The sequence below is a fragment of the Melozone crissalis genome, unplaced genomic scaffold (genome assembly GCF_028551555.1).
Source record: "Melozone crissalis strain CALT ecotype California unplaced genomic scaffold, PUWL_Pcris_2 ptg000019l_1, whole genome shotgun sequence".
Lineage (NCBI taxonomy): Eukaryota > Metazoa > Chordata > Aves > Passeriformes > Passerellidae > Melozone > Melozone crissalis.
The window spans coordinates 27,727,793-27,751,585 of record NW_026535797.1 but is presented as its reverse complement, the minus strand read 5'-3'; the positions used below and the strand labels follow the sequence as shown (position 1 = coordinate 27,751,585).

The following is a 23,793-nucleotide window of genomic DNA, read 5'->3' as shown; positions in this document are numbered from 1 at the left end:
TACAATGACTGTTAGGATATCATTAAAGCCCATGAAATCCCAGTGTGGAGAAAGGTCCTACACAACTCTTTATTAAGCTTTGATTTATCAGAAGTCCTGCATGTCAGCAGTCTCACAGCTGGGGTGGAGGGGCTGGATGAATTCAGATCTCCCAAAGGTACAATGTGTCTGGAAAACAGCTTCACACCCTTCCCTTACCACAGGGAGCACAGCAGAAGCTATCACTACTGACAGAAGGCAGAGAAGAAAACAGAGGGACTCTGAAGAGGCACCTTGATTGCTAGAGCATGTGCTGCATACTCCTGGGAAATCAAAACATGGGGCTCTTCATTAATACTGAAAGCACATATAGCATTCATCAGTTATTATTGATGTCTAAAGTGCATGCACTACATATGCATATTTCAAAGTCTGCAGGCCCACATGCCTGTTTCTCAGAGGACTCAGACTGAGCACACAGTGTCTGGTGCACTTCCCATCTCATAATGACGTACAGGAAGGCAACCAGGAAGAGAGACCTCACCCTTTGCCCTCTCCTTCCCCTCACCCTGAACACAAGTTTCTTTGAATACTGAACCTCATACTAGAAAGCACCAAAAAAGCACATCAAAAACAACTGGCTGCTCATTAATATTGAGATTAATTAGTTTATTGGGCAGCCTAATTATATACCTTGAAATATGAGCTTGGAAATTGCATTATTGCCATATGTAAGAAACACAGTATTTAACAACCACCCCATTCTGACTGATGGTTTTCTATTTTCTAGATAGACATGACTATTCATAAATCAATTAAATTAAATCAGTGGCACATTCTCTCAGGCTGGTTTTAATGGTTTAGAAGGCAAACAACTTCAATGCCTGTGATTACGTTTCTTTTAAAGCAACAAAGTTTGTCAGCTGTATCAAAACAGCTTTTCTGAGGCAATGCCATTCTCTCCCTCATCTCCAGATGAGTCTGGAAACACTCCTGTATTATACTGTAAAGGAGCACACATGCAGAAGAAGAGAACATTGCTCAGCAAGGCAGATGAGTCCAGGAAATGGAAAGAAAATATACAACCCTTCTCTTAGCAACACAGTACTATTCCAGAAAAGTTGTTTTTCTTTCCAGAAAATATTTTGCAAAGTAAGAACTGAGAGTATAGCCCTCATGGTAATAAACAGTAGTATCTTACTTCCCAAGGAAAATAAGTTCCTTTCTCCCCTAAACAACCATGATCTGCATTGATCAAAAATGTTTTGCTGGGTTGTTTTTTTTGGTTTGGTTTGCGGGTTTGTTTTTACATCATCAGGAATAGTTTCTAAATTTCTTTATAAAGATACTCAATTTTTAAAGCCTTTCTTTAAATGGCAAGTTTGCAGATTTCCACTTCATGGCAAGATGGTCGATAAATATTTTAGAATGCATTGGAACAACTTTTTTTTCAGTAGATGAAATATCATCCTATACATCCGTGAAGGTGCTAAGAGTGTCCAGTGTGAGAATGAATGCCCTTCTGTCATGGAGACATTTATGAGGGGAGTGGCTATTTTAGATCTGATAGATTTAAATGGAAATGTCAAAGAGAAAAGCATCCAGATTAAAAGTGTTTGCAAGATTTTGGAGTTTAATATCCTGAGGCAGAAGAAAAACCCAAACAAGATTAACAATATAAAAATACTACATTTCAAAAGATGAGACTCAACAAACATCATGAACTAGAGAAGAAAATCTCTTGGGGTGTTGCTTTAAAGGATAAAGGATACAGAAGGGCTGGCAATTCCTGAAAGATACCATATCAAAGACAGATACAAACTATCACAACATGAGGAACTATTAAAGAAATTATAAGAAACTGCAAGAGCTTCTGCAAGAGCTCTTCCAGGACCTAGAAAACCAAAATAATTTAAATTTTAAAGAGTAGTGCAGCCATTGGACTAGCTAACCATACATACTATAAATGTATGGAAATTGTGCAAATGCACAAGATAAAAAGAATCAAGAAGCAAATATAAATCCTCCTCACAACACCAATAAATTCAGTTTGCATGATTTGTCACTGCAGAAAGCTATTTGCGTCAGCCCTTGACTGAAGTTCCAGTGTCCAGAGCAGAAGATGGGAAAACTGCCTTTGCTGTTAGGTGGGTGAGAAAATGTAACACTGAACAATCATGGTACAAACATGACAGAAACACTGATCATATGGGAATGTTGGTGAGAAATTGTGCAAGGTGAGAAGACAGGTTTTTTACATGAACAAATGAAGCAGTTCTCAAAAAATTTCATGAGATTAGCAGAGTTGGACGCCTATGCATGCCCTGTCTGAAGTGACAAAAATTACAAAAACAGGTACAACTTCTCCTTCTTATAAGTGAGAATAGTGACCTTCAATTTAATCTCATGGTTTTTCAGGAATGAGCTTACTGTGATTAAGTGTTTACTAACTATTGGTAGTTTTGTGAATACAATTTATTTGTTCTGGCTTCAGGAATGCTCTCAGAGAGACCTTCAGGCAATTTGGAAAGCTATGCAGTAATATTCACTATATTATCCTCTAACAGAACCTGCAAGGCTTTTATAATAGGGCCCACTGTTACACTGATGGCCCTGACCAGAACAGATAAATGATATAAAATACACATTATTTTACAGGGGTTTTGGTTTGGCTTGGTTTGCAGGCAGCTGCTTCACTTCACAATGTCATTAAGATATCTGCCTGAAAATGTGGAAAACCCCCCCCACTGGCCAACCTCTTTAATGGTTGAGACACAGAATTATTTCCAAAAGAGAATTCTCAATGGAGTTTTTCTTCTTCCTCTGTTTTTGTCTTTAGAGATGATGGATTGAGCTGTTAGGAGTTGTCTGAAGCTTTAAGGCCCTTTCTGTTTGATTTGCTATAGTAATAATTATTTTGCTTTTTTAATATCCTGCTATATTAGATGCTATTATCAGTTCATATAAGACATTAAATCAGCTTCTTTAGAGAAAAAAATAATAGAAATCTAAGTATCCTATTGAGCAAAAATCTTCTATTACTGTGTTATGTATTGTTTATCCCTTAGGAGTAACACAGAAAACACAACCTGACAAAATAAGTCATAGGTGCTATCCATGTAATAAAAAGAAACCTCATCGTACAACAAGGAAGGTGAAGTCAGGGGCCAGAGGGATTGAATGCATGCAGAAAGCAAACAGCTCCTCTGTGGACAGCAGGGGAATAACCTATATAAATGTGAGACAATCTGACCCAAAAGGTGACTCTGTCCGAGCCAAAGAGTACCAAATATCAGATTAAACCAATCCTTGTACATTTTGATGGGCTGTCCTGAGGGCTGCTACTCTTGCGAGATTTTTCTCCTTTCAAAGCAAAAGAAAAAAAATAATAAAGATTTTATTACCTGCACAGATGGTAGATTTTGCTAATGTTATATCCAAATCATTTTCTTCTCTAAACTGTGCATGCATCTGAATTTTAATGCTTCAACCCACCTCAGCCACAGAACTTCTCAGTAACCAGAACAAATGAAGAGATGCTATGATATAGGTCTCTCAAAAGTCAAGTTGGAGAGGTGTGGAATCACAAATCTCTTGGTTTGCCATTGATCTCCAATCTAAACCACATTTTTTAATGGCAACTGGAAAGATGGAATGCAAGCTTGATTTTCAGCTGTGCATTCTCATTTTTCTCAGAAAAATGTCCCTGGGAAATATTTGCACTTAGATGCTTGCCTGCTTGTTCAATTAGAGGAGTAATTAGGATCCATTTTAAACCATGTTTGAGTGGCATATGCCAACATTCAGAAAGCTTTTCAAAAGGCTCCAGACTCTGTGGCTTTCCAGGCAGCACCCACTGGGCAGCACCATCAATAGGAGTGAAATGAAAAGACAAACAATGGGAGCTGGAGCACTGGCAGCAGCCCAGAGCCTTGTCCTCAACAGAGCCTGAAGGCAAATGCTGGCGAGCTCTGCCCCTGAGCACTGCAGCCCTGCTGCACAGAGCTTTTCCCAGGAAATTTCACCCCTGTGCTCCAGAGAGGGAATGTTCTGGAAAGAAAAAAAAGTTCTGAGTTCTTGCATCTTTCTTATATTCTTTCTTAGCCTTTATTTTTATGGAAGGACTTAATCTAGTTATTTAATGATTGAAGCTTTTCCTCACAGGCCTTTAATGATAATCACAATAATTATTTTTTATCATGCTTATTCCTACATGCCTCCTGCCAACATGCCTGAGGTGCTGCACAGACATTGCAAAACACAGTACAAATTAAACATAACAAAAGAAAATCCAATGAAATATTTAAAAAGACACATCTGATATTAACAAGAGAAAGGCTGTTTTCAAACATGAGGAATTTCAAGACAAAATTGCTGTGAATTCTGAGGGATTCTGGTGAGGTTCTTGCCACCAACCCTATCAAATCCACTTAACTACAGTGGATGAAATGTTTGTTCATTTCCCTCTGGCTGGCATCTTCCAAGTACTTTTCTCATTTTATTATAAAATATTTTGAGATTGTTTCTGCTTTGTATGCAACCCAGAAAATACATCTTTTTTTGATACCTGCAGTGCTACTATAATATGGCCATCATCTTTAAAACAGCTAAACTGACAATATGCCATTTAAGAAAATATTACTACTGTGTTATACAGAAAGACAAACAAGACAGAGAGGAAGCTAAGCTTGCCAAGATCAAACAGAGCTTGTGGTAGAAAAAGAATTTGCACCCAGCTCTTCCAAGTGCTGGCCTATCACCCCAAATAAGCTGCTCTAAATCTTCAGCTGTCATCAAAACACAAGAAATAGGGGGATTAAATACAAATAAGTAAATCTGAAATCATGAAACAACAGCTGAGATCTTAAAACAGAAAAATTATGCATTTGTATGCAGTTGATGAATGCATAGAGTATGGATGACTCTCAAGGCATCCATAGCATGTACAAATTTAACGATCAATTTGATGAAAAATTTAAACTCTTTTGCATTTGAAAATAGAGTACCTTTTCCATGTCCTATTTTTCTTGCATGATTCTTAGCCTCTTGTCAGACAAGCTCTCCTAAACCTGAACTTCAGAATATCTGTGCAGCTATTGAACTGCATGTAGTCTGCTTGTTAACAAGAAATGAAGCTGGAATGTAAGTCACTGCTAATTAAACTCATAATTACAAATGGAAGGTCAGACAGCAGATCCAAGAGCTGTTTGAAAATGTAATAAGACAAAAGAAAGAACAAACTCGCATGTAATAATTCTGCCTTACTTGGTAGACTGACCCATTAGAAGATTCCTCAGCTGCACACAGTACTGCAGGCAAATATTAGAATAATAAATGCAAATCATTTGGGTTTAAACTTAAACAAGTTTGTCAAGGATTAGCACAGGTTCTAAACATTGCCTAGATTTCTTATTAAAAACAAAAATTGAGAATTGATTATTTACAAAGTTAGAACGTGAATCAGATTTTCCTAACCGGAGCGCCAAAATAGTTGCGATCAGTAGTTGCCTTCCCTTTTTCATATTGAAGTAAATAACATCTCTCTCCTCTGCCCCTAAGGGGTCAGGAAATCTGCTTGATGTGTCACTGCCCTGCCTATGGATGTCTATACACACAGAAATCCTGAGATAACCATGACATTGCCTTTGTTCCCTGGCTGGGAGGTGGGACACAGAGAAGATGAGAAGTGCAGGAGGCAATTTAGACAAAGGGATTGAGAAGCAGCATTAAAAGATCAATGGGGAGCAGAAGCACCAACCACTAGCAACTGAAAAATTGAGAGCAGCCAAGGAAGGTACACCAAATTTCTTGTCAGCTTTGAGCTCCTGAGGGGATGGAGGTTGTCATGTGGGTCTCAAACTCCATGTTTGGACCCACCCCACCACCACATGACACCAGGATGAATGATGGGCACACAGGACACATAAGGAGCAAGGAAGCATGTGCTGTCACTCCAGACCAGAAAGGCAGTGCTTCTTCTTGTCAGCACACTTGAGATGAGGCCCTTGACATTCTGAGAAAACCCAAGGAGAAGAATAGTTTTTCTTTCCAAGTTAAGCACGTCTCTTACTTGGGATCTAGACACCTGGAAAAAAAATCCTGTTTGGGATTTACAAAGTAACTGTCAGAAACAAATACAGGTGGCAGATCAAAGCTGCTTTCTGCCATTCTCCTACACTGGATATTTCACCTTTCTGTGAGCCACAGGAAGCCTCTGAAACTCACAGCAGGGTGGAATAGCCTTGTGAGACTTGACGATGACAGATATAAAAACCAAAAAACAGTATTCCCTTATCAGCAGGCTTTCATCTGACACGATAATTCTAAAAGTCTGCCTTCCAACAGTTCAACTTCGCTTCAGTGAACGTCTCACCAAGCCCCTTCTAATAAATATTGTTTATGATTTCTATGACACACTTGTTTTGCAGTGAAATTGTGGAGGCAGTGATCACTGGGTTGATTGACACCTAGTTATTCAATCAAACATACTTCTATTTCACTAGTCATAGACCACACATGCCAAATTTGATACTGAAACAATTTCCATTAGGCATTTTAGAGAGGGCTTGGGAAGAAAAATCAGTCTTGTAATGAAAATCTTAACTATGCTGCAGCTACTGCAGCATCATAATACTTATTTCTCACCTGCTGACAATTTGGAGGCAGCAGCACTGAACACCAGAGGACTCCTCTATGGAGGGAGAGATAACAGCAGACATTTACTAAAAGGATGGGGGCTGTTTTCTCTTAACAATGGAAGTGTACACAGATAGATTTGGTAGTTCTCAGCTGGTGAGCAAATATTCAGCTCTAGCTCATTGTGGCTCTTTGGGTGGGAAAAATTGATTTCACATAAGTATTCCTTTCTGGATTCATGAAAGACAGAATGCAGGCAAGCTGAGTGGCAGAGTTAGGCAGAAACATTCACTGCACATCATATGATGTGAAGCCAGCTAGAATGGGGAGCTGAGGCCCAAGGCCACGATTAATTAATGAAAGGCAGTAATTCACTTTCTCAGAAAAAAAATACTTGTTCTAAATCTGACAAATTATTTTATAAGCTCTTTTGCCTAAAGAGTGGGGACATGAAAATCATAGCTCAGAGATGGATGAAGGTTCAACAGAAAAACTATTTCTTTACCCCACCTCCTCTGGCCAAGGCACTTCAGGAATGATTTGGGAACCTAAACCACAGCATCCAGGACCACTTTTAACATCAGGCAATATAAAGTATCCACATTGGGGCTGACAACATCCACTAGAGATCCCTGCCCCTACAGCCAAGTAGGTGGAACACCGGCAGTGAAGCTTCTGGAAACTTCAATTTCTTTTGGCATTTACGTTCTGGCACCTGAAATACACTGCTGATGTTTTCTTACTTCTACATCCTCAACTTGTATTAGGGGATGTGATAAAGGGACCTGGCAGCTACCATTCAGTACAGAAAGGCATTTAATTACTATTCTCCAGCTGCCATCTCTAGCAGTAGAAGGGTTCCTGAGTTCAATACTTGTGAAACAATTCTGAGCAGGTCCTTTACCCAAAAAACTTATCTCCTCAAGGTTCTTAGAAATGTCCTTTCATTTTAATAAGAAGGGGATTTAAAATCCCTTGTAAATGTTGTAACAGTTCATACTCAAAGGCCTCCTCTAAAAATCCATAGTTCGGCTCTTAAACCTCTTTTTTTTTTCAGAGATTCCTCATGTAATTACACTGCAAATTTTGTCCTCCTCTGAACTTTGCTGAGTTTTAGAAAGTACTGATTAGACCAAACAGAAAATTTCTTCTGCAGTGAAAGAAATAGAACCTTCAGACATTTTTAAGAGTATCATTAGTCAAGCTTTCTGGATAGCCATTTGTGTCTTGCTTTTCAAGAGCAATTTATTCACTGAGCTTAACCTTCTTTCCAGTACATCCAGTCATCATACATGGATAGTTTTATTCTACATAGTTTCTCATGGTATTTCCAGAAATTACTTGGAGTACTTATTTGTGTTACTGTTAAGACCCATTTATTATGGCCAAACTAACAGAAAGTGAATTTAAAACCAAAGCCTGTTAAGGTGATGATGATGTTGATGATATATCCAAACAAAGCATTACATTATCTGCAAATGAACACTGGCAAGCTAAAAATTGGAAATTCTGTTGAACTCATGTTTAGAAGAAATGGACTTATGTTCTTCTGTGCAGAAACCACAAGAGCCAGCCTCACCTCAGTGACAATTCTTTTGTTTCAGGAAGAGAACACAAACATTCAGTGTCTGTCTTCCCAATGCAATCCCAAATAAGAGTAGCAGCTTAACTGTGCCACCCTCTAACACTCGAAATCCTTGGCTCAGCACTTTCTGGAAGAAGAGCCCTGCTACTGCTCCACTCCATCACTACCGCATCAAACATGAGATATCAGGCTCTAACCTTGTCAGCACTGAGTGTGAAATTTCAACGGCCCTCCCAGTACTTCACATCAGTGTGAAGGTGGAAATTTTGTCCACATTTTGTGAGAAAAAAATTGAAAAGCTTTGACCTTTAAATTTGCAGAAAAAACCCCCAAGTTACACACACACAAATTGCAACCAAACAACCAACAGGACATGAGAGACCTCTCTTCTGGAAAAATACAGAACTAAAGTGCCCTTGTCCCCTCCATCAGAACTGCTTGAAGGCTGTTGGAGTGAAGGTGAAGAGGGGGAGAGGAGAGAAAAACATTCACTGCAAATAAGCAGAGTATTTTATTAGAGTTATCTCTTTCTTGCAAGAATGAGCACTGAAATGGATAATACCTTCCTGTGAAATCCAGGTTTCCAGCTTCGTGTTAAGAAGAGGCTCTTACCTTATGGGATTATCCATCCTTGATACTGTGAGAAATGCTGCTAAATTCGCTGTGTAGGAAGAGCACACAATAAGGGTGAAGAGCCACCAGCTTCCCATGACAATGCGCATCGCCACAGAATTGACAGTGGACTCGCCCCCTACAAATAAACAGAGAAATGAGGGTCTCTCAGCAGCTTCCATTTGCAATCACCCTCTGTGTGGCCACGTATGTTGAACTTCCTTGAGTTCCTCTCTGCTTCCCCTCCAGTCTGCCCTTTCACTGTGGGAAAAGCACTGCTTCTGTTAAGGCTGATAATTCACAAGTATTTTTTCCAGTCTACCTCTTGCCCGAGACAGTGTTCTAGAAAATCATCTTTCAAAATATTTCCCTTGAGAATTATTGAGGATCAAATCTAAAGAACATGAAAAATGTTCTAAATAGAGTTGAATGGTGAAGCACAACTAATATGCAGGAATTAAATCATTACAGTGTTCAGATTACAGTAATATTCTGTTTTCAATTACCCTTTCAGAAATGGAACAAAAGCCCCACAGAACTGCCTAATGGTTTGTGTGCTATCTTTGCTGTATTTAAATCTGCAAAGACTGAAGCATTAGTGTCATTACTTGTTACCCTTTACAAGACTTCAAATCATAAGATTTCTTTCCAGCAGTCTTCAAGCACAGTTATGCTTGAGTATCATTGGAGACTAAACCTCACCATAGAGCTGGTTCTACTTACTTCAGCACATGTTTGTGCTGATTATATTTTACTGCACTTAAACCCATCAAGGCTGCCACCTTAATGAGATGAGGGACCAAGTTTCATTGCAATAGGATGGATTTTCCAGCTGAAGCTTTAAAGCTTGCAACCACAATGAAAAAAATGTAGGAAAAAAGTTAACTTTACCCATATTTCAGCATTCAATAACACTTGCCTTCCAAGAATACAACTAACATTCCAGATATGGCATAAAAACTGTGTGGGCAGATTTTGTAAACAATTAGTTACAAAATGACTTTTTTAATGGCAGCAGTCCTACTGAATACAGTAGGATTTGTGCTATGCCTAGACATTCCTGAGTGAAAAGTTAGTTACACACTCAGTTCAATGAACCAAGAGACGAACTATCTCACGTGAGTTCAAAAACATATGTTTTTGAACAAAAATGTATTTCTAAGTCATACAAAATGTATTTCAAAGTCAAAATAAAATGTATTTTTAAGTCATACATTTTTTCATCAAAATGCCCTTTTTTCATCAAAATGCACTTCACTGCTCTGGTGGATACAGCAGGTTGCATGAACTGACACATTTCTATTTTCATTTATACATTAAACAATTAAAAAGGTGCTAGTTTCAGGGCTGAAGAAGTGCTGCAATTCTGCACCAAGCAGCTCTGCAGTTCACTTCCAGCGTAACAATTTTCCCAAAGAAGAAAACCCTGTTAGTGGTTTTTCTGGACATACTGAGAGACAGAAAAGACATAAAAAAAGACATAAAACCCCAAACTTGCCTACTTTTCCCTCTTTTGCTCATCCGGGCTAATAAAACATAATACCTGCCCATTCTGCTGCACCTTTAGCGCACTATGGGCAGGGCTGAGCTGCCCGTGGCTGCCGGTGAGTACCTTGCTGCACGAAGGCTCCGTACACGACCCAGATGGCGCTGTGCAGGGTGGAGGACACGGAGGGGCTGGGCTGCGCCGCGCCCTGCGCCCGCACTGCCTGGATGCGGTTCAGCACGAAGATCAGCACACCCACGATGGGGATGGCCGCTGCAATGCAGGCCCACACCGCGAAGTCGAAAGGAGCGAAGAGGGAGAAGATGTTGATCTTCTCCTCGGGCTTCTTGATTAAGATGCCCACGGAATAGTCCATGTAGCGCTTGCTGAAGTCCACCACGCTCTCCCGCTCGGGCGTTATGGTGATGGCTGAGATGGCCAGGTCTGCTCTCTGCAAGACAAACGCAGCACGTCACATCGCTCCCTGCCACCTGGAGTTTGGTCAGCAGGAGCCTTAAGGAGAAACTTTCTAAGAGCCAAGTGACTCCATGCTCCTCCTTCTGTAACTTAAAACATTTAGATGCACTCATATAAATTCCCTAAAAATAAAACTAGAATAACTTTCACCATTTAAACATTAGTTAATTGCACTGGCCCAAAGAAGAGTAATGAAACATAACCCATCAAGGTTCTCTTGAACGAGAAGCATGATCCTGACTCCTCTCTGGAGGAAGGGTAGCTTATTTAACCTTTATCCCTCATTTGTTTCCCAAAGAAGGCCTAAAACTCCTAACCATACTAACCCAGAGCAATGTAAGCAATAAAGAAAGAAACACCATTTATTTAGCTTGTGTATTTGTTAGCAGGGTAGGAAGAGCTAATGTTTGTTTTTCTCCCTGCAGAATTGCCAACTTTCCATATTCATGAAGAGATTTCATAGGAAAACTGAGGAGAAGATTTTGTTTGTTTTTTAAAATGAATAAAGTGATGGAAAAAGCTCATAACAGGAAAAATGCACAAAGGCAACTTTACTCCTGAAACTCCTTTGGCTTCAATATTTAAAACAAGCTGGTTTTGCATGCAGGTAATCCTTAAAGAGTATGCACACTTGATGAAGGGTAAGATAGGAATTAATAAATAAGATTCCCAAAGCTTCTGAGGAGCTCCAATTAGATTTTCAATATTTTCTGTCTTAATAAAAAGAGGCCTCTTCAAAAAAACCCTCAGAATATACATTCAGTTTTCTATCTCTAATTGTGTTGGGAATGTAAAGCAAATATTAGAAGAGGGAGGTTTGTTTTAAAACCCTTTGGAGTCTGTGGAACAAATGGTAGCAGAAATACCATTTAAAAATAGCATAATAGATATTTTATTGCTTCAAAGAAAGCAATTTCCAAAGAAATTTAACAGGAGTTCTTACCTTATTTTTAAATCCATTAAATTCAAACAGTTTATGTCAATGCAAAATAAGTTGAACATTCTTTTTGCTCCCTAGCACCAACCAAGAACATCCCATTATCACACACATGTTTGCATAGCTTTAATTGCTTCTATTTCTTCCTAAACATCTCCTTACAGATACTGAGCCACCTATTTACAAGATAATGAGAAAGCTTTCACTTTCAGTAATAAGCTCCACTGAAAGAGAGTAACCTTTTCTACAAAAAGCAGCAACATGGAATATTAATTCCTTTGATTCTTCTTCTTGATTAATGCTTGTCCCACACGAGGTTGCAAGAACATGAACAAAATACACTCCTTTTATTCTCTGGGAGATTCCAACCTACAAACTCTACCCATTTACTTAAATAGATTTCAATTAACTTACTCCTTGATTTGCAATACTGTAATTAAGAAATTTGGTCCTGTCAGTTTTAAATGACTGAATACTCTTGAGACCAGTTTAAATTCTGATCCCCTATCCTGGGGCTACTTTTCCTGTTTGGGAGTCAAATTCATTGTCATTACTCATTGGTCTTTATTAAACATATCATCACAAAATGACAGAAAGTCCCATCTACAAACAACTTTCAAAGACAAAATGACAAAAAATAAAACACTAGTAGTTAATATTTTAAGGAGAATACCTTACTTTTTTCTTTATTTTCTATAGTCATTCCCTCACACACACACAAATGACCTCTATTCTTATAGTAATGTAAACACGCATATTTACACCAATAGAATTTATGTTGAGAGCAGCTGGAAGCAAATAAAACAAGAGACTCTCTAGTTCCTATCCTGCATACAGAGTCTTAAATTGTAGTTTATGTCACACTCAAACCATCCATAGCTCAGAAGCATTCTGCACTGCTGCCTTCATCCTAATTCATTCTCCTGCAATTTTTTTAAATGCAGCTTCTTCTCTGTGTACCTTGTTAATGAGTTCTCCAATCATGCCATTCCAGGAGCTGTTTTGGAGCTGGTGTCCATACTTTCCATCAGGAGCTTGATATATCTCATACTTGAATCCCAGATTCTTGGCCAGTGCATCCAGGACATCGATGGAAAATCCTTTATATCGTTTTGGCTGCCCAAGGATGTTCTCTGCCACCATCACAAAAGGCTCTTCCTGAGAACAAAACAATATTTTAACTGACACTTGAAACAAGATTTTTTGTTTACTTCTCTAAGCAAAAGGGTGTTTTCTGAGTTAATTCTGGAAAACTTGGCACAGATTTTGAGACACCCATAACATTCTGAAGCAAAAATTGGGATACTGTGAACCTTCCCAATCAGACACCACTGCCTCAGCACTTGAGTCCTATCCCTAGCCTTGGTTTCTCCATAGCTCATGAGAAGAAGCAGAGACTCCAGAATAAAATCAACCCCAGATTCAGAAAGCCATCTTTTATAGACAAAGCCTCATCTTTTATCCAGGGCACATACTAAAACACAAACTAAAACCGCTGCAATTTTCCGAACGTTTAACATTTTGAGAACTCAAAGAATAACCTTCGTGGGTACTGGTTTCTGGAGTATTTTAATTTACAAAGTCTATTTTGGGACCAAGGAAATGCAGCATTTTGTGGTATGGTTTCTGCTGGGGACAGGTGTCCTGCTCTCCTGCAGACCCCAGGGATTTCGTTGGCACAGCCACTGCAGTTGGCTGCCTTGGTAGCCCGGCACTGTCACAGAAGGGATCTGCTCACCTCTCACACCAACTACAGCATAAATTGAGGAAAGCAAATTGGGGGCTACAGGGAGTGCCTTCATGTACATATGTACTCTGAGGTACTGCCTATTTCTACCACATTTCAGAAAAAACGAATTGAAAACAACAAAAAAAGCCATCATATCCTGCAATCTGTAGACTACAATATCTTAGCCAGGAATGCATTCAAGTCCTAATTTGCCCCTAATGTAGCACTTGGCTGACAGGAGCTCTCTACCACTCCAGAGTTTAACAGACAGTAGTCCCAAAAGCATAATGATTTTTTTGAAAAGATGACACCTTTCTAAAAGATATAGTTTATCTCAATGGGAATTTATGAGCTTGATGCAGGAAACACTTGATTAAATTTTACAGCCTGCAGTGTACAAGAGCCAAGATTAGATTATCATAATTGGCCCATCTGATCTTAAAATCCATGAAATGCTGAAAACTGCTTATCCAAGCTCAAGGATGGTATCTGGAATGTACCACTGTGCACTCAGGCCCTATGCTGGTTCTATGCCTGGCAGGAATTACAATGCAGAAAAACAGCATAAGCAAACAAACAAATGCTCTGTATCACTGACAGTGCACAGCTTCACAAAAAATAATAAAGGGCCATCATCTGTCTTCCTTGTTATGTAACAAATCATCCAGAAATACAGAACTGAAAATGATAGGGGAAAACACTGCGGGAAGTGCCCAAAATATTCAGTCAGATCCTTTTTATTTTGAGCATTATTTTCCTGAGCTCAGAAAGGATCATACCAAGACAGTCACCACTTTGAGTGTCACTCCCTGCAGGTCGTTGCCCAGCCGCCGCTCTTGGAGGCTGCCGTTCAGGCCCTTCTCAGAGTCCCACGTCGCCAGCTGGAACAGAAAGCACCAAGAGTCTGAGGCACTGCCAGGCACGGATCCTTCAGCATTTACAAACTGTTCAACAGCAGCTTGACCAAATCCACAACTGATAGAGGGAGGCTGAGAGGTGTGTGCCTTTCTCAATCAGAATGAGCGTGATTCAGAGAACAGACATCAACACGTGCCTTGCCTGAATGTATGTTCATTGATGGGTGCAATATAAATGCTCTATTATCTGTAGTATTTATCATATCATTTCACTTAGTTCACTCTGACATTACATTTCTCCTCAGTAAGTTTATATTGTTTGAGGGTCCTCAGGATTACCTCTGCTTGCACTGTCCCAGATTTCCCTCTCTGCTCAGATCCCTATTTTCTAATATCCTATGTTTATCAAAGACCAACCTTTTTTTCCATAGTGTTTTAGCTCACCTACAGTCATAAATTCTTGACACAGGTTCTACGGTGTCAAACTGTCTGAACTCACATTTTCTTCAGCTCCTGTCTCAAGTCCTGTTTTCTCTGTTCTGGTCCTACTTCTACCTGATCTCTAAAACAATTACAGCCTCTGGAGCTCCCAGGCTCCTGGTGAACAAGTATCTCATATCTACCAGATGAACCACATGCATGTTTTCAGGATATCTCCCTGGAACATTACATCTAAATATTTTATTTTTCAATTAAATGTATAATTTTAAAAATTAATTTTAATGCATTTTCTGAAGAGAAATACAGTCCAATTCAATAGAACAGATTAAATAGAAAAGTCAATTTTTAGTGACCTTTGGATTATTCAAACTAAATATGCTCCTGAGCAGCAGCAGCAGTCAGACTCCTTTTGCCTTCAAACAGAATCCGCAGTGTCATTTTGTTCAAAAGAGACATAAATAGTATCAAGTAGAAACTGTTTTCTTTTTTTTTCTAGCTGTACTCTTAAACACCAATACTATGCTCACATATTTGGAAGCAGTGTTGTTAGCTGAAGGCATGCCCTGTAGAAATTAAACACAGTCCAAGATCTGTGAAATATGGATTCCTCCTGCCAGAAGCTAATTTTCATGTAACAAGTCAAAATCTTCTTGGAAAGAACTTATTTCGCTGAAAATGCCTATGGCTAGATGTCTTACATGATTTATTTCTATGACTTCAGTTTTATCCTAAAGCCTCACAAATCAAATCAACAAATAACATGTGATGGAAGAGATCTGTGCAGTTTTATTTCTGGTTTGTTGCATTAAACTGATAAACAGGGAACTAGAAAAGAACAAGACATTCAGTGAATATTCAGCAGCTATCACAACTGATGAAAATTATTCCAGTCGCTGTATCAGGAAAGCTGAGATGCAGGAGAGGAAAGACTTAAGGTAAACCTCCTTTTATCCAGATTACCTGGAGGGTGGAGGAGGAGAATGTATGAATAATTTTCAGCTTTCTAATGACACTCCTGGAAGCTAAAACATCTCAGATTGAACACTCTCCTCCTGTGATGGCAGTTTGGAGTGACAGAGGAGTGTCTGCACATCAAGAGTCTGCAGCAACACAGGCAGATAAATAACTGTAGCCATGGTATCTTTTGAATTTGAATTTAGATGCTTGCTCTGAAATATTTCCAGATGTTCTTCAGCCCTTGCTACTGCCAAACCAAATGGACATATCTTTGCTTTGACATAACTCAAGATGGCTCAACAGACTTCAAAGATGAGTGTAGGTGTGTATAGCATCTCTTGTGTCTCAAATCTGTAAAGAAAGCTTACTGTTTAAATCTCCTTCGTTTGTCCTTGGCATATGATCAAGATTTTTGACAAAACATCTTGAAAAATCTACAGGTGATGATTTAATATTCATTAAATATGGGAAATGTAACACATTCAAGTTATAACTTCATCACTGGTGGACTGACACATCAATTTTTTCTCCTACATATGCACCTTTCAAAATCTGATTTCATAAAAGGGCCCTAGACTTCGCAAATACTCTGTTTCATATTCTGCACTACCTCAAAGAGTTCCAAAAAATACTGGAGATAAGACAATGTAAACCCATGGATTTTTTTTTTTTTTTCAAAAGAAGAAGACAAAGATCCTTATCCTATGCAGCAGGGGTAAGTGCAAGGAGAAAGAGCATATTTTGTTTCAGAACAGTACTCCAGAGTACAAACTTTTCAGCCTCTTAAAAGCAAACTATAGAGATAAAAATCATAAATGGAACATATGGAAAATCATTTCCAGAAGGGATTTTCCCTGTGTATCCTTGTGCTTTGGAACACTTAATTTGTTAAGAACTGTGCCAATTTTATCTTCCACTTCTTGCAGACAGAATGTTGTTTATAGGAGTGATGTATTTACAGATATGCATATCAATTTGTGACAGCTGACCTGTCAAGATCAGTGCCTGAGAAGCTAATTTCCAGCATGGTTACACACCATGAGTACTGCTGTTAAGGCCATTAGAGTTTCATTCTTTGTAGAAATATGTACAAATTTCCTACCAGAAGTCTGAAGCCAAAGGTTATACCACAGCCATCAGCTGATAGGAGATAAAGAGCTTTTATATCTGATTATGAGAAACAACTGCTTGCAGAATCAGCACTTGCAGGATGTGTTTAAAAAAAAAATCAATGGTCTCTGAAACATGTATTTAATGGCAGTCTGGGTGGGATTTTTTGATTCTCAAGTTACCTGGTTATGTGAGTTCAAGCTTTGAAATCAGCTACTTTATGAAAGATTATCAACTTAAAGCTTCCTAGCTTTTCCTTCTGAAACAGTCCTGTTGCTGGAATCCTCTTGTTCTAGCCATACAGCAGAAGCTAAACCATACAGTAAAAGCTATCCAGAGGAAACAAATGTAGAATTCAGACAAAAAGGTAATTTATTGGAAAATTCTGACTCAAAACATGCTTCCAATTTTAGTCAATATTTACTGCATTTTCAACTAGAACTGTGAGGAAGGGTTTGGAGAGAGAAAAGAACAATTTTTACATTGTTTTCACCCTCCACAAGAAACGCAGGATGAAACAAAGACACTTACTCAAAACACAAGCAAAACAAATGTCTGTCACAGGCCCAACCAAATGGAGATGCAAATTATCACAAACTCCTAGTAAATACGGTTGAAAACAGACATTAGCAAATAAAGTGTTCAGTGTGTCTATCACAGTACTGAACGTGATTATCTACACTATTTTAGTTTACAATAACAATAATGTCCAAATAATGCATGTCACTGCTATCTAACATAATTTTAAGTATGACACCATCCGAGGGTTCTTTGATTTCCTTTATCTGTGTACCCCATATGCTGGATGTGCCAAACCCTTGCCATGAAAAATTGTTTTGCTTAGGAAGACCAAACATGATTCACATAAGAAATAAAAAAGATAATTCTCAGCAGATGCATATTAATGTTTGAAATGGTTACAGTTTATCCAGAGTATACATCTTCTATTTTACCACAACCCAAAAACTTGGGTAACTTTGTTGGAGTTAAGGTTACACAATTCAAAGAAAGTAAATTTGGGGACCACTTACTTGAAATCCAAAAAACTTCTAAGAAACAGGAAAGTGAAAAGAGTGCAAGGCAGGCAGTTCTCACACCACAAGACAGACACCTCCATATCAACCAGAGCATACCTTCTGTGAACACAAAAGCTGTTCTATCCACGGAGTTAAATAAATTAATCTATGGCACTCACAATCTAAAAATGCTTTTAGATTAAAGTTAGACTCAGATTTCACTTCAATGACAACTTGTTTCTTAACCTTGAAGTCAATAGAGTTTATGTCAAGTAAGATGTCCTTCTACCATGTATGTGTATTTTACACATTGGCGCCTCATTCCCTTTGCAAGCCTAGCAATACAGCTAAAATACAGATTTTAAGTGAATCTGGTAACAACACATAAAGAAGAAAATTAATGTTTACAGGAGACAAATATGAAATAAGGCAGTGGGCCATTAAATAAATGGAGTAAATTGGTCACTTCTCTGTTAAAATTCTAAGGAATAAAAGGAGTTTCACTTTAATCCTGAAACAAATTTAAATTTAATTTAAAACATTTAAGTCCACAATTCCTTTTCAAATTAAGTATAGCAGTATCTACAGAATTTTCTGCCATTCACAACAAGGTAGTAGTAGGACTCACAATTTGAATTAGTAGTAGTAGTAGTAGTAGTTAGAAACTCTTTCGTATTTGTGTAATCCATAATAAAAGAGGATTCAGAAAAAGAAAAGGTATCAAATCTCTTACTTGCAAGCAAATCCAAATACTGAACTACATATCAGGAATATTCTAACATTTCTACTCTAAAACATAAGCTTATCACCAATATGGGGATGAGATACTGGGTAAGATCACCAGATGAACTGATTTAAGATCATTCTGTGATCCAGCACAACTCATCCCTGCTTGCAGTGAAATACCACCTACATCCAGACATTCTAGTCTGATATTTTGCATTTTTTTGTATTAAAAACATATCTTGCTTCCAAACATTTGCAGTGTGACTGGAATACCTGCGCAGCCACAGCCATAGAGAACTCCAAACACGTTAACATTACAAAGCAGAGGATTGAGAAGCCTGTCTCAAACGGTACACAAACTCCCAGTCTTTGGGTGAAAATTTTATGTCATCCTGCTCAATGCTCAAGAGGCTCAGTTTGCCATTCAGGGGCTGCATTTACTTGATAAAAGATCAAAGAGGGGCAGGGAGACCATGGAAAACTGCATAAAGTTAGAAAAAAGGCAGAGGAAAAGGTTGCCTCCCCTGGGGTTGCTTTGCCACTGCCACTGCAAGGGGAACCTGGTCTTGTTTCCAGGACAGCAAAGGACACAGATGTTTCTGTTGATGCTTTAATGAGTCTTTAGGAATGCAACACCTTCAGGGAGAAGAATTCAATGTATTCCAATTTTTGTGCAATTTTTTTGCAAATTTATGGTGCTATATGGATGATAATAAAATTTCTCCAGAGAATCACAGGAAGATGAGCATGAGGCAGCAAGACCTAAAAATTACCAAGTCGTTATGGAGAAACTTGACTGCTTTTTCAATAGTACTGCAGAATTAATAGGTAGCTGAAATGAAGAGGACAGTATGCTTGCATCTGAATTTTAGGTTTATTTCATACAAGGTCTCATGAACCCTCACCTAGGGATATTTGTCTCCTGAAAAATGATAATACCAAATGATTTACAGATTAGCTTCTATGGATCAATGGAGAATAATGTATCAAGATGAGAAGAAAAGTTCTGAATAGCTCACAGCAAGTAAATATTAAGATCTTCTTGACTAATAGCTTTTTTTACTGTTTTGGAACAGGAAATAGGGAATTACTAATTTTAAAATGTCTAAGATGCAAAGATATCTCAAAACTGGGGAGTGCTGAAAATATATCAAACTATATCAAACAGTGAGAAAAATAAATAGGAGTGGTAAGAACTCCAACATGAAACAATAATGTACATCTTGCATAAGTAGAAGTGAACACTTATGGAACAGAAAAGTGGGAAATAGTCATATTTCAACTGAAGAAACAAAGACAGAAATCAATGAACAAGGTGTGCAGGGTGACAATGAGATGCAAATGATGATGAGCTTGTAAAACAGTACTGCTGCACAAGAGCCAGTGTGGTCCTGGACCCCACATCTCATGGCACGGACTGGACAGAGCAGCCTCAACACGGCTGAGAAGAATGTATGGTCTTAACACTGTGGTTAGCATCTGTCTGAACAAGAGTTAGGCATGCTGGAAGAATATCAAGGGAGAACAAGATAACTGCTACTGTGATGGAGGATACAGTTCATACAAAAAGGATGAAAGATGCAACTGTGAATATTGAAGATAATGATAACCATGAAAAGGGAAAATTAGAAACAAAACTAGATGTAAGGCAACAGAACGACTGCTACAAACATATTGTAATCTACAGAGACCCTTTCACATGAAATATAAATTGTTTCCTAGAAACATTTATTCATTCTCAGTGAAGACTGTTAAATGAGAGATAGATAAAAGGCCAGGGGTTTTTTTTACTATTTCTAAGCAAAACAATTTTTCATGGGAAGAGTTTGGCACATCCAGGATATGAGGTACATAGATAAAGGAAATCAAAGAACCCTCTGGTGGTTTTTGAATTCACCAGAGATCCCAAATCCAAACACTTGTTTCACATAATTCTGGATCCCAGCCAAAGGTGATTAAGATGTTTTTTTTCCCACATGGAACAATTTCCTTAAAGTCCCAAAGTGCAAGGTTTAACCTGTGATCCCCTCAGTTTGCCATTTCCCAAGTGAGTGGATTGATTGCTATCTTTAAGGCTGGTATAGGAACATACTATCCATGAAGTTAAAATATACTGGTGTAGTTTTTTCAAAGAATGTCATCATTCAGAATACTTGAAAACCTCAGCTACCTTCATCTCCAAAAGAAAAAAACATACCCTAGTGCTGAAACAAAGCCATTCCTAGAACTCAGCCAGGGAGAAATTCTGTCAGCAGTGCAGAGGAGCAATTTGAGGTTCCAGCCTACAACCGTTAACTCGGCAAGCCTACGTAACACCACCGAGTCCCGAGAGCCACACTTATATAAAGTTAATTGAGCATAGACCTAGAATAGAAAATAGAGAAAGTTCAAGAACGCTGAAGGAGGGATTTGAGTAGGAAAGAGCAATTGACCTGAACTGACATATCTGAGGAAACAGATATACACCACTGCTTGCCTGAGCAGCCAGCAAGACAAATGGCAAATGTCTAGGACTGAGATACCACATGAAGTCTGCCCTTGAAGCAGCACAATGCCCTTCAAATATGTGAGGGAATGGGGTCACAATTAACAGAGAAAAGCAGCAATAACAGAGTTACTACCATGTAGATAGTCCCACAAAACTCTGATTTAGAATTTAAGAAAACAGATCTCCCATTGTGCCAACAAAATGTACTTTGGCAAGAAGCTGCATAGTAACAAGCGGAGAAATTACACAAAATGGAATAAAAATTTCAAATTAATTCAAACAGCTCAAAACCAATGCAAAATGCTAAAAATTACATTGCATTGAAACAAAGTGCAAATTAGTATCAGAAGTGTATTTTTGCCTTATAAGATCAATGGCAGTACTTAATGGCTATTATCTAGAGAGTAACTAGATAGTATATGGACATGGAGTCTCTCTCCATGTCATTTACAATAATTCCTACCTAATAGGAATAGGTAGGGAAAACCTAGAGGGGAAAAATGACATTAGTTAAGCCAAAACTGTAAGCCTAGTTTAGGACAGAGGACTACCAGCAGAGGCTTTGGTAGAGGTATTTCAGCATAATATTCTTACTCTCTAGAAGCCTGTGTATTTATTCAGTCCTGCTCTTCAAATTCTGACATTCACTGCAGCTAACAATTTCAACCCTACCTATCCTAACTCAGCAGTATCTTGCTCCATTTTTTGTGGTCCTCCATTGCAGAGAATATCAAATATTTTGACATGAGATGAAATGTTTTCCCTTACATTTTTCATTAGCCAAAGCTCAATTCAATTAAATGTAACGACCATACTATTAAAAGCCAACTACTTTACATATAATAGAGCTCTACAACATAAATGAAGATTAGACACATGATGCCTTATACTACTAACACTAAGGAAGACAAGATATTCTACTACTTTCTGCAGAACTGTGACTGAGGAGTTCCATGCAGAATTGAAGGAATGGGGTTTTTTAACCCTAAAGGTTTTATTAACACAGTGTCAGACTTCTTGGGAATAGATCAGCACCATATACTTTATATTGCACATACATCACATTTAATATTATGTTGAAGGGCATCAATTATCAGAATTATCTGAAATAAGATACTGCTCCAGTATGTATCAGATTGAGATATTATTTTGCTAGCAGGTAATGAAGCAGCATTGATACCAAATCAGGGTTTCTCCTCTTTCCATATTGTGATAGCTGGTGAACATCTCTGACCTCCTACACAACACAGAAAAACACCTGTGTTCTACTGTGCTGAACCTGGGCAATGCTTGTCTGGGGCAGCAAATCCATACTTGGCAGAAAAAGGAGTTGAAAGGACACAAGATAAATGTATTCTGTAATTCATTATATAAAAGTATAAATAGGCCATCTTCAGCTCTGCTAGAATAAATTGCTTCAATTAATACTGGTCTTTGAAGGAGCAGTGACTGCAACATGCTGATGTTATTAGTGCAGCAACACAGGCACTGAGAAAGATGTAGTACTAAATGAAGCAATCATGAGAGTGATGAAAACAATATGAACAAGAATCTTATCCTCTGATGGCTTCTTTATGAAGTGCAGGGAAGTATTACTCTATCCCAAAATTTTTGCATTTAATTTCCCTGACATAAAATCAACATGTGGCAAAGAAGGTGTTGAAAATAAATTGGATGTATTTTCTATGAGACTCTCACAGGCTTCTCTCTTGAAAAGCAGGAAAGAAACTTCCACCCCTGTCCTCCTGCAGTTTTACCACTTTTCAAGGTTTTAAGATACAAACAATGTGCCATTGTGTAGAAACACTGTTTTTTCACTGTTTTTCACTGTTGTTGAATCAGATGGCAGCATTGCCATAGCAAAAGGTGTGTGTACAGCACCACAACTCTTTCAAAGGTCAAACAAATTAACTGTGAGGACCCAAGATACTGCTGAATCAGGCACTCCCCAGGGGCATTGTAAATTATCCTTTGATATGAACAACCAGGTCTCTAAGCATAAAATTAAAACTGATAAGTAATCATAAAAGTGAGACCCATCCAGGTATAAAGTCCTCAACAGCTGTCACAAGTTACTGGCTGAAAACACATTGCCACTGGGTTACCTATTTGAAAGGCAAACAAGCCCCTCTTCCTTTTCCCTGCAGTTTAAAAGACAAAGTCATTGTCCAGTGAAATCCAACATGTCCTGGACTCCAAGGATACTTTGAATGCTACAGCCAATTGCTGAACATCAGCTAGCTCAGCTGCTTGTGGACAAAACTGAACCAATTCACTTTGCCACAACTCATTATGTGGAGGTAAAGTGGAAACAAATCCATTTCACACAGAGAACAGATTGTTTTCAAAGCTCTGAAATGCTTTTTGGTAGCAAATTACTAGCTTTTGAGAGCAGAACTACCTTTGTTATTTATGCAATAGTGACCTCAGCAGACTGTTTGTAAACAAAAAACCCTCATCATGGAAAAGTTGGATCTAACAATAAATACAAACTCATGCTGATTTCCTATAGGTTCTTGTCCTGCTCTATGGAGTGTAGTAATGCCAAATAATGTCCTGTTGTGCTGTTATAAGAATTTTACTGGGAAGGGAAAGCAAGGGAGGCTTGCACAGCTGGACAGTTGTCAGGACCTGTTTTTCAGTCCTTCTACACGAGAGCTCTGCATGTAGGAATTAACAAGCATGCTACCATGGGCTATATCAAACCTGCTCTTTTTTTGCCATTCTTTACTGTGTTTCTTGGCTAGTGTCTGAGCT

General features: G+C 38.4%; 1 protein-coding gene across 1 annotated transcript in view; it reads right to left on the bottom strand.

The window, feature by feature from the left end:
* The window catches only part of GRID1 (glutamate ionotropic receptor delta type subunit 1), a 483,165-nt gene that overhangs the window by 36,330 nt on the left and 423,042 nt on the right, over nucleotides 1–23,793 (bottom strand). Inside the window, exons 9-12 of the mRNA XM_054277149.1 lie at nucleotides 14,221–14,322; nucleotides 12,673–12,870; nucleotides 10,425–10,749; nucleotides 8,813–8,951 (exon numbers count right to left, since the gene is read on the bottom strand). Coding sequence (XP_054133124.1) covers nucleotides 8,813–8,951; nucleotides 10,425–10,749; nucleotides 12,673–12,870; nucleotides 14,221–14,322 — 764 coding nt within the window. The remainder of the gene's footprint in view (nucleotides 1–8,812; nucleotides 8,952–10,424; nucleotides 10,750–12,672; nucleotides 12,871–14,220; nucleotides 14,323–23,793) is intronic.